The sequence below is a fragment of the Microcaecilia unicolor genome, chromosome 6 (genome assembly GCF_901765095.1).
Source record: "Microcaecilia unicolor chromosome 6, aMicUni1.1, whole genome shotgun sequence".
Lineage (NCBI taxonomy): Eukaryota > Metazoa > Chordata > Amphibia > Gymnophiona > Siphonopidae > Microcaecilia > Microcaecilia unicolor.
Window position 1 is genome coordinate 197,929,130 of NC_044036.1, and position 16,084 is coordinate 197,945,213.

The 16,084-nt window shown below is 41.2% G+C and overlaps 1 protein-coding gene across 1 annotated transcript in view; it reads left to right on the forward strand.

Annotated features, from left to right (window-relative positions):
- The first annotated feature begins 813 nt into the window (after positions 1-813).
- Positions 814-16,084, forward strand: part of CACNA2D2 (calcium voltage-gated channel auxiliary subunit alpha2delta 2) — a 1,426,314-nt gene continuing 1,411,043 nt past the window's right edge. Inside the window, exon 1 of the mRNA XM_030206789.1 lies at positions 814-894. Coding sequence (XP_030062649.1) covers positions 814-894 — 81 coding nt within the window. The remainder of the gene's footprint in view (positions 895-16,084) is intronic.

The following is a 16,084-nucleotide window of genomic DNA, read 5'->3' on the forward strand; positions in this document are numbered from 1 at the left end:
ATCAGCTAGAACAGAGAATAACATTCAAAGAAAGCTGACTGTCCATCAAAAATTTTCTGTAAATGGAGAGTGGCAGAAGGAACATCAACTGTCAGTGGAAGAAAAAACCGGATGCTGTCCACATATATGTGATGTGAGACTCCAAAACAATTTAAGAAGCGAACAAAGGCAAAAGATTAATGCTGACAGACGAACCCTGTGGCACCCCAATAAGCAGAAATGTTAGCCACCACACGCATCTATCTCTTGGCTCTTTTTCTATAGGTATTAAAAGCATTTTGGAAATGTAAGTACCGAAAGTCCCCACACTGCCAAAATATGGAAGTTTAGCCTTTCCCTTTTAGTAGGAAACTAGTAAAAAAAGGCCCGTTTCTGGAGGCAATGAAGCGGGCGCTAGCAAGGCTTTCCTGTGCCCCCCCCCCCCACCCGTCATCGATGTTGGTGAATTGCTCCGCCTCCGCCCTCAACGTCATAACGTTTGACGCGAGGGTGGGGCCCAGAGACTGTGATTTTCGAGGCTTCAGAGCTTCGAACATACGAACCTTGGCTTCAGTGATGTCAGAAGCCAATAGAACATTGAGGGTGAGTTTTATATCTATAGATATGTGGTTTTTGTGGTCACCCTCACTTCACTTTCAAATGAAATCTTGACGTTTATAAGTTACCCAGTCAGAATTCTCAAGGCCTGGGAAGTTAGTTGATACTCTGTCCACATCTGCTGCAGTGATTTCCTACCCCTTTCCACTTCAGTTATCCTGGTTACCTACTAAGTGTTTCTTTTTTGACTCTCTCTCTCTCTCTCCCCCTCGCAGGATGCAGTACTGGGCCAGGAGGCTTGAGCAGGAGATTGATAGAGTGATGAGGATTTTCAGCGGTGTCCAGCAGCTGCGAGGGGTAAGAAGCTGCTATTCTCTCCACTTGGTGTTTCCTTATTTATTTCTTTGTATTTGTGGTGTGGAACTCATTAGGATATTGCCAGAGTGTTTGTATTAATTTATTTCTTAAATCGTCTGCACTGCTGTAGCACTGTTTCCCTATTCCTTCCTGACTTATCCTGATAATCCCTTTAGGTTGAGCATCTTGATAACCACTAATTGTCATATGGGTAATGCACAGGACTTTAATTAGAAGTTCAATTTGTCTAGTTGCCCTCCGTTCAGTTTCTTAGAAATATTGTGGTCGTTGATGTCTTCAGTTCTTTCACCTTTTGCTATGGGGAGTGCGTTGTGTTGCTTTTGTTTTCTGTTGTGTTGAACTTGAATTCAGTAAGAAAATGACTTATTTGTTCACGTTCAATAATAATAATGAAAAGCAAATAATACTCTGGGTCAAGGGTTCTGCTGAGAAGTGTCAGGATGTTTCTTTTTGGATATATCTTTTAATCAAATTACAAGCATTAATTTATGTCAACTGAAAATGCTTCATATCCTACATAACATATTTGGACGTCAAGGATCTACGAATATGAACCGAATATATTTCCTGTCCAAAACCATTGGATAAACCAGATTCACTTTTGCTAAATCTTGAAAGCTGAACTTTGTCAGATGGAAGGTACCTTTAGTGTAGTGTGTGTGCTGAGGCAAGCGTTTGCGGTGAACCTAAGAAACTGAGATCGTATCGAGGGACTTTTATTACTGTCATGGTACGTGCAAAAACTAACCCAACTGAAGACACTTTCCCTAGAAAGTTTCAGATTGAATTTATACATCTTCAACTGCACTTGCTTATTATTGTATATACAATTTACTTGCAATTACAACTTTTAAACACAATGGTACACACACACACTCAAATCAGACACATATCTTCCTCTTAGTTCTTGTTGATGCTGCTGTAACTGATTTATCTTGTCCCTTTCCATGTCTGAGTTATGTATGTAACGTTATCCATGGGAAGATAAAACAATGAGGAAAAGGTTTGTTTGCAGATTAATACCTTTCAAATATTTGAACGTCTGTATCATATCACCTCTGTTTCTCCTTTCCTCCAGGGTATACATGTTCAGGTTAGCAAGTCTCTCCTCATACGTCTTGTAACGCAAATCCCATACCATTTTTGTAGCTTTTCTTTGCACCGCTTCAATTCTTTTTACATCCTTAGCAAGATATGGCCTCCAAAACTGAACACAATACTCCAGATGGGGCCTCACCAACAACTTATACAGGGGCATCAACACCTCCTTGCTTCTGCTGGACGCACCTCTCTCTATACAGCCTAGCAACCTTCTAGCTATGGCCACCGCCTTGTCACACTGCTTCGTCGCCTTCAGATCCTCAGATACTATCACCCCAAGATCCCTCTCCCCGTCTGTACATAGCAGACTCTCACCGCCTAACACATATGTATATCTCCCATGGATTTCTATTCCCTAAGTGCATCACTTTGCATTTCTTCGCATTGAATTTATTTGCCAAACCTTAGACCATTTTTCTAGCTTCTGCAGATCCTTTTTCATGTTTTCCACTCCCTCCCGGGTGTCCACTCTGTTACAGATCTTAGTATCATCCGCAAATAGGCAAACTTTACCTTCTAACCCTTCGGCAATGTCACTCACAATTTTATTGAACAGAATTGGCCCCAGCACCGATCATTGAGGCACTCCATTACTCACCTTTCCATCATCCGAGCGAATTCCATTAACCACCACCCTCTGGCATCTATCCGCCAACCAGTTCCTAATCCAGTTCACCACGTCGGGTCCTATCTTCAGCCTGTCAAGTTTATTTAAGAGCCTCCTGTGGGGTACCGTGTCAAAAGCTTTGCTGAAATCTAAGTAGATTATGTCTATAGCACGTCCATGATTCAGTTGTTTGGTCTCCCAGTCAAAGAATTCAATGAGATTCGTTTGGCATGATTTACCTTTGTCTCGGATCTTGCAGCTTATTGGCTTCCAGGAAATTCATTATCCTTTCCTTCAGCATCGCTTCCATTACTTTTCCAATAACCGAAGTGAGGCTTACCGGCCTGTAGTTTCCTGCTTCTTACAACGACAAAGAGAGTCCAAATCTCCCGTAAAAAACACCAGAAAAAACAAAAGAACGGAAGATATACAGAAAGACCAAACTCGAAAATATGAACCACTCCCCTTCTACTTCTCGTATATCTTCCCAGCACATTAGCTCCTTCCTCAGGTATTCCCCCAGTTTACTAAAGTCAGCATGCTTGAAATCCACACTGTTTGATGGTCACTGCTGCCCAGGTGGGCACCCCCTCTGACATTTGACACACTATCCCCATTTGTGAGCACCAGATCCAGCGTCGCTCCCTCCCTTGTGGGTTCCATGACCATTCTGAGCATAGCACTTTGAAAAGCATCCAAGATCTCTCTACTTCTTTCTGATTTCGCAGATGGAACCTTCCAATCTACATCTGGCAGATTGAAATCTCCCAGCAACAGCACCTCTTTCCTAACTTTTTGAATATCTGTGATCGGATCTTTATCTAGTTCCTCCGATTGTGTCTGAGGTCTGTAGACAGCACCCATGTGGGCAGAGGTACTATCATCTCTTTTTAAGGTGATCCATATCGCTTCTTCCTTTTCCCAGGCTTCTGTCATTTCAGTCGCTGTGATATCATTTCTTACCTACAGAGCTACTCCTTCACCTTTACGACCATCTCTATCCTTCCTGAATAGATTATAGCCTGGTACGTTTGCATCCCATTCATGGGAACCATTGAGCCATGTCTCTGTGATTGCAACAACATCTAAGTCTGCTTCTAACATCAGGGCTTGCAGGTCATGAACTTTATTGCTTAGACTGCGAGCATTTGTGGTCATCGCTTTCCATCTATATTTCAGTGGAATTTTTATCTTCTGTTTAGTTTTTTGTTTAGTCTCACTTTCTGCTGTGTTGTTAAGAAGTGATTTGCTAAGATTGAAGGGGGTGACCACTTGAAGTGAACTGCCTCCATATGCCACCCCCGTCTTCTAGTTTAAATACCAAGGATTTTTTTCCTGCCCTAGTGAGATGCAGCCCATTGTTACAATATAGTCTTTTGTTTTTCCATGTATTGCCCCATTCTCCTATGTACCTAAATCCTTCTTGGTGACACCAAGCTTTGAGCCAGCTATTGAAATTCTCAGTACTTTGCAATCTTGTCTCTCCCTTTCCAAAGGTAGGTAGTACTTCAGAGAAAGCTATTGTTTGTATCAAAGGTTTTAACCCCTCTCCCAGCTCCTGAAATGCTCTCTGCACGGCAAGTGGGGTATTACTGGACAAGTCATTTGTTTCCAGGTGGATAACAACATCAGTGTTTGACTCCTTAGTTTCTTCTCTGATTATAGAGATTATTTGCTTGGTACTCCTGGTAGCTGATGAGCCTGGAAGGCATTTCACTTTGCATGGCCCCTTGAACTGTGTTTCAAAGTTAATGCCTCTGATAATGGAGTCCCCTAGTAGCAACAGTTTCCTGGCATGAGTTTCAACATTAGTGCTTTGGGGGGTGTCTTTTCTCTTTTGGCGCTTTCATATCTTTTTGTTCCACCTTCATTGCTTTTTCTTCCGCCTCAGTTCTATTTTCAGGGACATCACAGTGCTGTAATGGAGCAAAAGAATTCTGTAGGGGCAACATTTGTGAGGGTGGATGCTTTGTGCTACATAACATAGTCTGCCTGAGCCTACCGTGAACCATCTGTTCTTAGGTGGTTTTATCCTTTGAGGCAGTGGTGAGAAGTTGGTATGATTCTGTGCAGTCTTAGAAGCTGCTTTAATTGCATCCAATTCGTGCTTTACTTTACTGAGCTCCTGTTTTAAACTAGGAAGCTGAAGACAGATAGGACAGTCTCCAGATGATTGGCCTTGAAACTAAAGCACCACAATTATTACAGAGAATAAAAGTCATCCTGATTGGTTGAAATGGGTATGAACAGGTGTACTATGATGGGGTTAGCAGTCAGCAAGATTGCCTGTGTATGACTGAGGAATAAAGTCAATGAGTTTTGGCTTGTCTATATATGACTGGAAAAACCTGGGGTGGGTGGGACTATAAGTCCCAGTGAGTCAGCCAAGTGCTGTATCAAAAAACGTTGTCTAAGTATGACCAGAACTGATACAGTCTGATCAAAGAATTTTCAGTTGATTTAACTATCAAATTGCACTAGAATATAACTTTCCTTTAGTAAATAAATCTAAATATTCCCAATAATTATAGCAGTCGGTGTGGATATCCTAAAAACCCTGATTGGCTGGGTGTGCACTGAGGAATGGGTTGAAAACCTCTGCTCTAGACTACCCCAGCGTTAACTGGGCAGTGCTGGGACAGTCCATGAGTGGAGGGAGAAGTTATCCAATTTGTGGTCGTATTCAGAAAGCCAACTGGATAACAAAAAGGCTGTAATAACCGTATCTGGCTAGCTATCCAGTTAATGATCTGAATGTCGCTGCTAACCAGATAGGACTTCTGGATCGGCACTGAAACCGGATATCCTGAACTGAATATCCAGTTTCATTTTAACAGAGGCAGCTGGCTTTGCCCGATATCCTCCCCAACAGTTAATTTAAAACTTTTGTTCAGATGTAAAGAGTACTGGATAGCTGTGAGTTAGCAGGACTGGGGCCACTGTAATAGGACATGGCTGTTGCAACAATCTCCTTAAAATATAGTCTGCATACTTCAATTTCAGTAAATAAAAGTACTAAAGGACATTGGAGGTGGAGGGATGATGGGGGGGGGGGGGGGGGGGGGGGGGGGGGGGGGGGGATGCGCACACAGCTTCCTTTCTGAAAGGCCCGTGACACTTTTGGGTTTTGGCAGCTACATTTCCATTATTACTTAAAAGCACATGCAAATGTATGAGTAAAATGACAGCTCTGTTGCATTTTTAAAGTGAAACCCCATGTGGGGGTAATATCCCCTCAGGCCTCCAAGCCCCGTGGTGTCTCAAAATTGCCTCCTACCTTTTGCCTGACCCCGGTTCTTCTCTGCTTCCAACTAGTTTCTCAAAGGACCCTATAAAGTATCAGAAAAGTAAATACCACTGGAGGGACCTGGCATCTTTTTTCTCTGTATATTAATGCGTTTTGTGGGCTGCAATACTGACTCTATTTTAGATCTCTGATGGTGGACCCTGATTTGTTACAGCTACAAACTGGTCTTGTTTCAAAAGCATGGACAAATTCTGGGTATCTGTAAGACCAGGTCGTCCTTATTTCAGAGGCTGCTGCATATTTTTGATAGTTGAATGCGATTACTGTCTTGGCTGACTCTCTTCATAAAGATGGTTAATACATTCCAATAAATAAATAGATAATTGAATTTTTCTAGGATTCATACATTCATGTTTCAGGTACTGTCACTTTTTACATTTGTAGTTTTGCCGCCATCATCTCATTTTCTCCAGCTTTGTTCATTCTAAGGTTTAATATCCCAAATGTGTAACAGAAAAAACTTCATTAGGAAAATCGTGAATAAAATACGGCACAACCTAAAAGAATATTATAGAACTAGTGATCCACATACAAAAATTCAAATGTCAGAGACTCAAATATTCAAAATAATCTCATAGTTATACAGTACAAGAAGGAAAAAAGCCTCAAAGAGCTTCAAAAAGGTTTATAGAGCTCACTGTGATCACATAAGAACATAAGAGTAGCCATACTGGATCAGACCAATGGTCTATCTAGCCGAGTATCCTGTTTTCCAAACAGGGGCCAAGCAAGGTCACAAGTACCTGACAGAAACCCAAATCGTGGCAACACTCCATACTACAAATCCCAGGGCAAGCAGTTGCTTCCCATGTCTGCCTCAATAACAGAGTATGGACTTTTCCTCCAGGAATTTGTTCATACCTTTTTTAAACCCAGATATGCTAATCATTGTTACCACATCCTCTGACAAAGAGTTCCAGAGCTTAACTAGTTATTGAGTGAAAAAATATTTCCTTCTGTTTCCATGTAACTTCCTCGAATGTCCCCTAATCTTTGTACTTTTTGAACAAGTAAAAAATCGATTTACTTCTACTCATTCTACACCACTCAGGATTTTTTAGACCTCAATCATATCTCCCCTCAGCCGTCCTCATACGAGAGGAGTTCCATCCCCTCTATCATTTTAGTTGCTCTTCTTTGAGCCTTTTCTAATTCATTATATCTTTTTTGAGATAGTGACCAGAACTGAATGCAATACTCAAGGTACGGTCGCACCATTGAGCGATACAGAGGCATTACAGTATTTTTGGTCGTATTCACCATCCCTTTTCTCATAATTCCTAGCATCCTCTTTGCTTTTTTGGCTGCCTCCACACACCAAGCAGAAGATTTCAGTGTATTTATTTATTTGTTACATTTGTATCCCACATTTTCCCACCTATTTGCAGGCTCAATGTGGAATGAATTTGCCCAGGAGTCCATAATTTGAGGCCATCAGTAATTTCATTGGTTATTTATGTCAAGTCCTGTCTGAAGGGAATGTAGATTGTAACGTCATCTGCATAGATGAATGGGTTGAGACCTTGACTGGACAAGAACTTTGCCAGTGGGATCATCATCATGTTGAAGCGTATTGGTGATAATGGTGTTCCTTGAGGTACTCCGCAGGCTGCTTTCCACGGTGGAGATATGTTTGAGTTTGATCTTACTTGGTATGTTCTGGTGGTTAGAAAGCCCTTGATCCAGTTAAGTACGTTTCCGTCAATCCCAAAGTGGCCAAGGAGTCTCAGTAGTATGTTGTGGTTTACCATGTCGAATGTGCTCGACAAGTCAAATTGGAGGAGAAGTATGCTTTTACCTATGGCTATTTCCTGCAGTATTGAGAACTTGTCCAAGTATTCTGTAAGCTGTTTGGTCACCAAGCTCTCCATCAATTTTACTACTAGAGGGATAAATAAATAAATAAATAGACATAAACTTGGTCGATAGTTGGTGAGATCATTTGGTTTTTTTTTCTTGGTGTCTTTAGGTATTGGGGTAAGTAGGATGTTGCTATATTCCTTGGGGAAGGAACCTTGTAACATGAATCAGTTGGGGGCATATTTAAGTAGATGACTGGGATATGTGTCCAGTTTGCAGTGGGTGTTGGTGAACCTATAAGTCGCTTGTGTGACTGATTCAGTGGTGAGTGGATTGAATGTTGACCAAGTTCGGTCAGCTGGGTATCCGCCTGGGTTTAGGTCCAGGTTGTTGAAGAAGTTTTCGATATTGGTGTTGTGATGAGGAAGGGTGCTGCGTAGTTTTGTTGTTTTGTCTTTAAAGTAGGTAGCCAGTTTGTCTGCAGGTGGGATGTCTGTGTTGGATGTGGTGACGGGGTGGTGTCTCCCACTTAGCCATCTATCTCCCCTTCAGTCCGTTCAGAACTCAGCTGCACGTCTTATCTTCCGCCTGGACCGATATACTCATATCACCCCTCTCCTCAAGTCACTTCACTGGCTTCCGATCAGGTACCGCATACAGTTCAAGCTTCTCCTACTAACCTACAAATGCACTCGATCTGCAGCCCCTCCTTACCTTTCTACCCTCATCTCCCCTTACGTTCCTACCCGTAACCTCCACTCTCAAGACAAATCCCTCCTCTCAGTACCCTTCTCCACCACCGCCAACTCCAGGCTCCGCCCTTTCTGCCTCGCTTCACCCCATACTTGGAATAAACTCCCTGAGCCATACACCAGGCCCCCTCCCTGCCCATCTTCAAATCCTTGCTCAAAGCCCACCTCTTCAATGTCGCCTTCGGCACCTAACCACTACACCTCTATTCAGGAAATCTTGACTGCCCCTACTTGACATTTCGTCCTTTAGATTGTAAGCTCCTTCGAGCAGGGACTGTCCTTCTTTGTTAAACTGTACAGCGCTGCGTAACCCTAGTAGCGCTCTAGAAATGTTAAGTAGTAGTAGTAGTACTAATAGCTTATTTACAAGTTATTTGAGTCCTTTGCAGCTTGGGTGGTGGAGATTTAGGTATGTTCGTGTTGATCTTGTTGTGTTTCTAGTTGGTAGGTCTGAAGTCGGGCCGTGGGAGGCGTTTTCTGACTGCAAATTTTTTTTTTTTTTTAAATCCTTTATTCAAATTTTATAAAATCTCACAAAGTAATGAGACATAGCAATCCACATTAAATTTATAGGAAAAAGAAAAGAAAACTATTAAGAGAATATAGATCTTTCATCCACAATGAAAGAAAATCTGGATCCAAGACTTTAGAAATACAATGTAAAGGAAAAAAAAAAAAGGCACAATTTGCTACCTCTGTATGTCCAACTCCTGCCTGCTATTCAGGGAGGGCATACAACATTCACTTCAACTCTTGCATCTAGAAAATCTTTAAGCTGCTTTGGGTCCATAAACTGATACTGTTTAGACTCTAGCAATATATTACAAATACAAGGAAAACGTAATACAAAATTTGCACCTACAGCCTCGACTCTGGGGCGCAGTGCCAAAAAGGCCCTGCGTCTCATCTGCATTGGCTTAGAAAGGTCAGGAAAAATTCTAATTTTAGAACCCATAAACAGTCTTTCTAAGTGTCTTATGGAAAGTCTTAGGACAGCATTCCGGTCTGGCTCCAGCACAAAGGTGACCAACATAGTAGTCCTATGGGTAATAACTTCCAACGAGTTTTCCAGGAAAGAAGTAAGGTTCATTGCTTCTCCCATTGGTTGCAAGGGGGACTCTCCTAACTTCCCCTTGGGGTTCCAGATGTAATGGGAGGCAGTGAGTCTCTATCCATCCCTAGAATCTCAATCATATATTTCCTCACCATCTCCAAAGGAGGAATTAGAGGAGACTTGGGGAAGTTGAGAAACCTTAAGTTAAGTCTTCTAGCCTGGTTCTCCAGGTATTTAAACGTTTATGAAGAAAATTATTATCCTTAACCAAGGCTGCTTCTAAAGTCCCCATTTCTGAAATTTTTGATTCCACTTTTTCCATTTTAGAGGACTGCTGCGCAGTCACCTGTGCCTGCATCAGAACGGCTTCTGAAAGAACTTTAATATCATCAGTATTTTCTTTAATCATACATTGCATAGAGGAGTGAGTGCTGTAAACCATGTCCCATAGTGACTCAAGCGTCACAACGGCTGGTTTCGTTATACCACTTGTTGGTAAAGGGGGGTGTGGCAGGGCCTCACGACGCGAAAGTTTGGAAACTATTTCTTGGGGTAATACCTTTAAGGCCAATAAAGCCGAAGTCTCTCTGTCCTGGGTCCCGCTCGTATCTACTGCAGTCTGCCCCTCTAGCAGCGCTGGTTTTACCCCTCCAGTGTCCTTTCCTGCACAGGCTGCTGCAAACAGCTCACTCCCCGGTTGTCGTGGTGCCGTGCGTTCAACGGGGCTCAAAGAAACCCCGTCTCCGTTCTCCATCGACGTCTGCGCGCCGATAGCTGCAGAGGGAGTTGAAGCACTCGGAGGTCCTGTTTGCGTCTTCGGAAACTGCAGCGTTGTTTGCTTCATCGACGAAGAGGTTCCAGGGGTTGAGGGGACCTCCTTCACCTTTCCCCTCCGCTTTCCCATCGTAATCGACGGGTCGAAGGCCGCGCAGGAAGCAAAAAAACCCGCACCTTCCTTCCAGAGCAAATTCAGGTGCGTGTGGTCAGAGTGCCATCTTGGATCTGACTGCAAATATTTTTGAGATAAGTTTACTTGAACCGTTTAGTAATATTACACGGTTATTGTGAGCACAGAAGCTTTTTGTAAGCGTAGAAGCTCTTTTTCTATATTTATTAGGAGGTTTTTTTGCCCGTGATGATTCAGTGGATCTCCCTTATGTTGTATTATTCAACGACGGAGTTCTCCCTGTATATTTGAGGCTTTTTCCTCCTATTTAAAAAGAATTATCAGTTACTATCATACTATTGTGGCTATCGTTGTTTGGATTGTATTTTATCGTATGATATCCTTAGCAGCTCGGGATATTTGTTTAGCTGAATCTCTTTATTAAGCACATGATTTCTCCCTGTATTGTTTTCACATGAATTAGTACTACCGAGGATGGAATAATCTTTACACTAAATGAAAAACAGTGGGTTCTGTACTTCAGTTCCCTTCATAAGTTGAACAATGCTCCTATTTTGCATAGTTAACACTGAAACATGACCTTAAATTCAGTGCTTTGACAATTTAGTGACCCATGAAGTCTGCGTAGTTGCCCTTTCCTGTTGCTTTAATCGTCTTCTTTCTTTCTTGACATTACCAGTTCCTTGTTTGTTCTATGAATGCATAAAGTCTGTGATTCCAGGCATCCACCACTTTCTCAGTCCAATGCTATTTTCTCTGCTTTCCCTTACCCCTCTCTCCTTTCACCTTCCTATCCTGGCTCTTTGCTTGTCTTCTTCTGTAGAAAATGCTGCTGCCTTACCCCTGATGGAAATTGGATAAATATTTGAGAACTTTTACTGTATCTCTTTTCCTTTTCTTTTATCTAGAATACATTTTCAGCTCTTTAATCTTGAGCTGGAAGCACTGTACCATTTTCATAGCCTTCCACTCTTTCACAGGCCTTACAAAGCGGTGTCCTTCAGAGCAAGGTGAAGTCTTATTGATGACCCGATTGAATATAATTCCATAAACCTTTCCCCTTCCTCAAAGTAGCCATTTAGCTTTAAAGGGGACCTTTTACTAAATCCTGCATGCTCTGTTTTATACCTATGGATCATGTGGAACTTAGTGTATTTAAGCTTGGTGGCGTCAATGTACAGGAGATGAGCCTTTTCCAAATGAAGGAAAGCTCTGGAATGAGAGGGCATAAGATGAAGTTAAGAGGAAATAGGCTTAGGAAGAATCTAAGAAAATGCTCTTTCACGGAAAGGGTGTTGGAAGTTTGGAATGTTCTGCCAGTGGAAGTTGTGGAGATGAGGACTGTGTCAGAATTTAAGAAAGTTTGGGACAGGCACGTGGGATCCCTTAGGAAAAGGAGGAGTTAGTGGTTACTGAGGAAGGGCAGACTGGCTAGGCCTTTTGGCCCTTATCTGCCGTCATGTTTCATGGAGAGAGTGGAGGATACTTGGAATGCCCTCCCGAGGGAGGTGATGGAGATAAAAACGGTAAAGGAACTCAAAAAAGCGTAGGATAAGCATAAAGGAATCCTGTTCAGAAGAAATGGATCCTCAGAAGCTTAGCAGAGATTGGGTGGCAGCACCGGTGGTTGGCAGGCAGGGCAGACTTCTACGGTCTGTGCCCTGAAAAAGGCAGATACAAACCAAGGTCAGGTATACTTATAAAGTAGCACATATGAGTTTATCTTGTTGGGCAGACTGGATGGACCATACATGTCTTTTTCTGCTGTCATCTACTATGTTACTATGTTTACTAAAAGGACCCCTAAATAATGTTGGCTGATTTCTAAAAGACATTTCTGCAATATTAATAAATAGTATTATGCATATTTTGGAGAGCAGACTGCAAAGATTATTTTTGTTTTACTGTTTATGTCTGTTCTCTCACTTCCTGCAGGGTGCAGTCAGTGTGGCTCACAGAACATACTCTGGCCTAGCAGGAAGTCGATGCGGCACAAACCCAAAGGAACTCAGCACAGCAACCTAACATTAAATGTGCTACTAATACGACAAGAAAAAGGAAGGCAAAAGAGACCCCAGAGTCTTCTAAATGGCATAAAGTTTGATAGTGCTATAATTCCTCAATCATTGATCTCGTAAACGACTTTTTCATCAGATGAACAAATCTTACAGAATCAGGAACTGAGAAAAGGGTTCCAAACCCCCTTCTAAAAGAATGGTCCTGTCCACGGGCTTTGTAAAAATTATGACACCCAGTTACTTTAACCTTAGAATTAGAAACCCCTAATTTTAAACTATATTGGGATCATGTCTATATGAAGGTCACTAATAAAGACGTATAATTTGCTATTGCTGCCTGTTCAACCTTCCCTTCTCCTCACCAAAGAAATCAAAAGGAATAAGTCTCTTAGAGCCATAGTGCCCAGGTAGACTATTTACTTATTATTTAGACTGATTCAAAGCATCTGATAATGTAACATAACAGTACATCAAGATAAAAATGGAATAAACTGAAGGAAGTCATGATAGAAGCAGCTACAGGGGTAAATACTGGCATTTCTTCCTCTAGATTAGCACATGTAGGGCACAAAGGGGTCCTTTTACTAAGGTGCGTCGAAAAGTGGCCTGCGCTGGTGTAGATGCATGTATTGGATGAGCGCAGGCCCAGTTTTCAGCGCACCTGCAAAAAAGGCCTTTTTTGACCAAAAATGGATGTGCGGCAAAATGAAAATTTGCGCATGTCCATTTTGGCCTGAAACCTTACCGCCACCCATTGACTTAGCAGTAAGGTCTCGTGTGTTAACCAGGCGGTAATCGTCAGTGTGCATAGAATGCTCATTACTGCCCATTAGCAGCACACCCCGGAAAATTTTCCGGTGCGTGTAGCAGATACACATAAAAAATGAAATTACTGCCCGGGCAAAGCGGTAGCCGGGTGGTAGTTCAAAATTGATACACATAGGACGTGCGTATGTAAAAGGGCCCTAAAGATTTTAGGGGGTATGTTGTGGACTAAAATACTATACATGAATTTCCTATTTTACAGTGAGAATATGTATATATTAAAAATAATTTCCCTCTCTCTGAAGTTCGTGAAAGAGCAACTTTGATAGTGGACTTTGGTTTTGAACAGCACTTAAAGTCTATAATGTGCTTATATTTTAAAAACTCTGTTTCTCAATTTTGAGGTTGACGGATGGTTATTCCCAGCGAGAGACTGAATTTATTTTTAGCTATGAGAGAAGAGATAAAGAAATTAGGAGCTACATTCCTATTTGCATATCCATGTAAACATGTTGTTAATTTTTGGGTTTGAAACATATTTTCCATGTACCTGATGATCTAAGATCTTTTGTGGAGCAAAAGAAATTATCTTGATTTGGATTTTTGGTCATTTGGTTGCTGGGTGTTAGATATGGTTAGGTCTTTCCTTAAATGTTGCTTTATTTTTTGATCTTACCTGTGATATTCCAATCCTCCTTTTAATGGTGGTCTGAGGAAGTGCATAACTTCTTTCTCTTATTATTTCCTTTAGTTTAAATAATTGAACAATTGATTTGTTTTATTACTTGATATTGTTTCCTTAAGAAGTTTTCACTGTTTTTCTTGTGCAAGTGGTCTACTTGTAATGATTGTTCAAAATTTATAAATAATTATCAAATAAAAAATTTCTGTGTAAGCATTTATATGTTCTCTGAAGCAAGCACAAGTTTCCTAAAAGTGCTCATTTTGGCAAGGGTTTAACATGCCCTTAATCACATGAATTTAATTTTTGTCTTTAACAGCTTCCCTGCTGATCTGATTGCACTTAAATGTATAATTTTCTGAGATGGGGCCAGTATAAAGATAATTTTATAAAGGAAGTTTCACACCTATATGACAGTATATTGCATATAATGCTGGTTATTGAAAGTGCCTGTGATAACTGGAATGTGTCTACTCTTATGCAAACCATTTGTAGGTCTGAGCAGGCATAAATGTCCATGGTTTCCCTTTAGCCACGTCTTAATCAGAATTTCTGCTTGCATGTTATAAAGACATACAGATTGCTGGCAAGAGTCTTGAGGAAGGAGACTACAATTTGATGGGATGACAAGGACAATGACATTCATACCAATCTCATTCAACGAGTAGGTGGTAGGGACGTTATTTATGTTAAAAAGAGATTAATTTTCATCACCGAAGGCTATCTTCTTATCAGAGGCTGCAGAGAGCTGGGATGAAATGCAGCACATTCCCAACCCAAGGATTTGCACAGGTAGAAGTAGAGTGATAATGACTTATGCTCCCCTGGCAGAGCTGATAAACGCAGCAATGTGAGTCTTCTGTCTGCCCAAGAATGAGCTCCACAGTCTATAAATCTGCATCCACAGATGAGGGTAAATTACCTGGACCCAGTTGAAAACAAGGCATTTGTCTTAATCTGGCTTTGCCAGTCAACAAATTCAATTTCTTTCTAATAATACATTTTATTGGAAATGGACCCACACATTTGATTATTATCGTAAAGCTGAGCGGTTCTGATTGCTGAAGGATGACTTTACCACGGCCCTTTGTTTAACCAGTAGGCACCCTATGGTGTAAACTTGCATTCTTACAATTTTACTATATCCAGAAATATGCTTAATGTTTTATTTTACTATTAATAATTGAATTATTTTTTTTACTCAGTTTGTGCCCATTTTCCAACTGCATTGCATTTAATTTCAAAAGCAAAAACAAAAGCATAAGTAAATAAGTATTGCCATACTGGAAAAGACCAAAAGCCCATCAAGCCCACCATCCTGTTTCCAACAGTGGCCAAACCAGGTCACAAATAACTGGCAAGATCCCAAAAAAGTACAAAACATTCTGTGCTGCTTATCCTAGAAATAGTGGATTTTCCCCAAGTCCATTTAATAATGGTCTATGGACTTTTTCTTTAGGAAGCTGTCCAAACCTTTTTTAAACTCCGCTAAGATAACTGCCTTTACCACATTTTCTGGCAATGAATTCCAGAGTTTAATCACATGTTGATTGAAGAAACATTTTCTCCGATTTGTTTTAAATTTACTACATTGTAGCTTCATCACATGCCCCCTAGTCCTAGTATTTTTGGAAACTGTAAACAGATGCTTCAATTCTATCGGTTCCACTCATTATTTTGTAGACCTCTATCATATCTTGAACACAATATTCGAGCTGCGGTTGCACCATGGTGCGATACAAAGGCATTATACATCCTCATTTTTGTTTTCCATTCCTTTCCTAATACCTAACATTCTATTTGCTTTCTTAGCTGCAGCAGCACACTGAGCAGAAGGTTTCAGCTTATCATCAACGACGACACCTAGATCCCTTTCTTGGTCCGTGACTCCTAACGTGGAACCTTGCAAGACATAGCTATAATTCAGGTTCCTCTTTCCCACATGCATCACTTTGCATTTGCTCACATTAAACGTCATCTGCCATTTAGACGCCCAGTCTCGTAAGGTCCTCTTGTAATTTTTCACAATCCTCCCGCGATTTAACGACTTTGAATAACTTTGTATCATCAACAAATTTAATTACCTCACTAGTTACTCCCATTTCTAGATCATTTATAAATATGTTAAAAATCAGCGGTCCCAGCACAGATCCCTGGGGAACCCCACTAACTACCC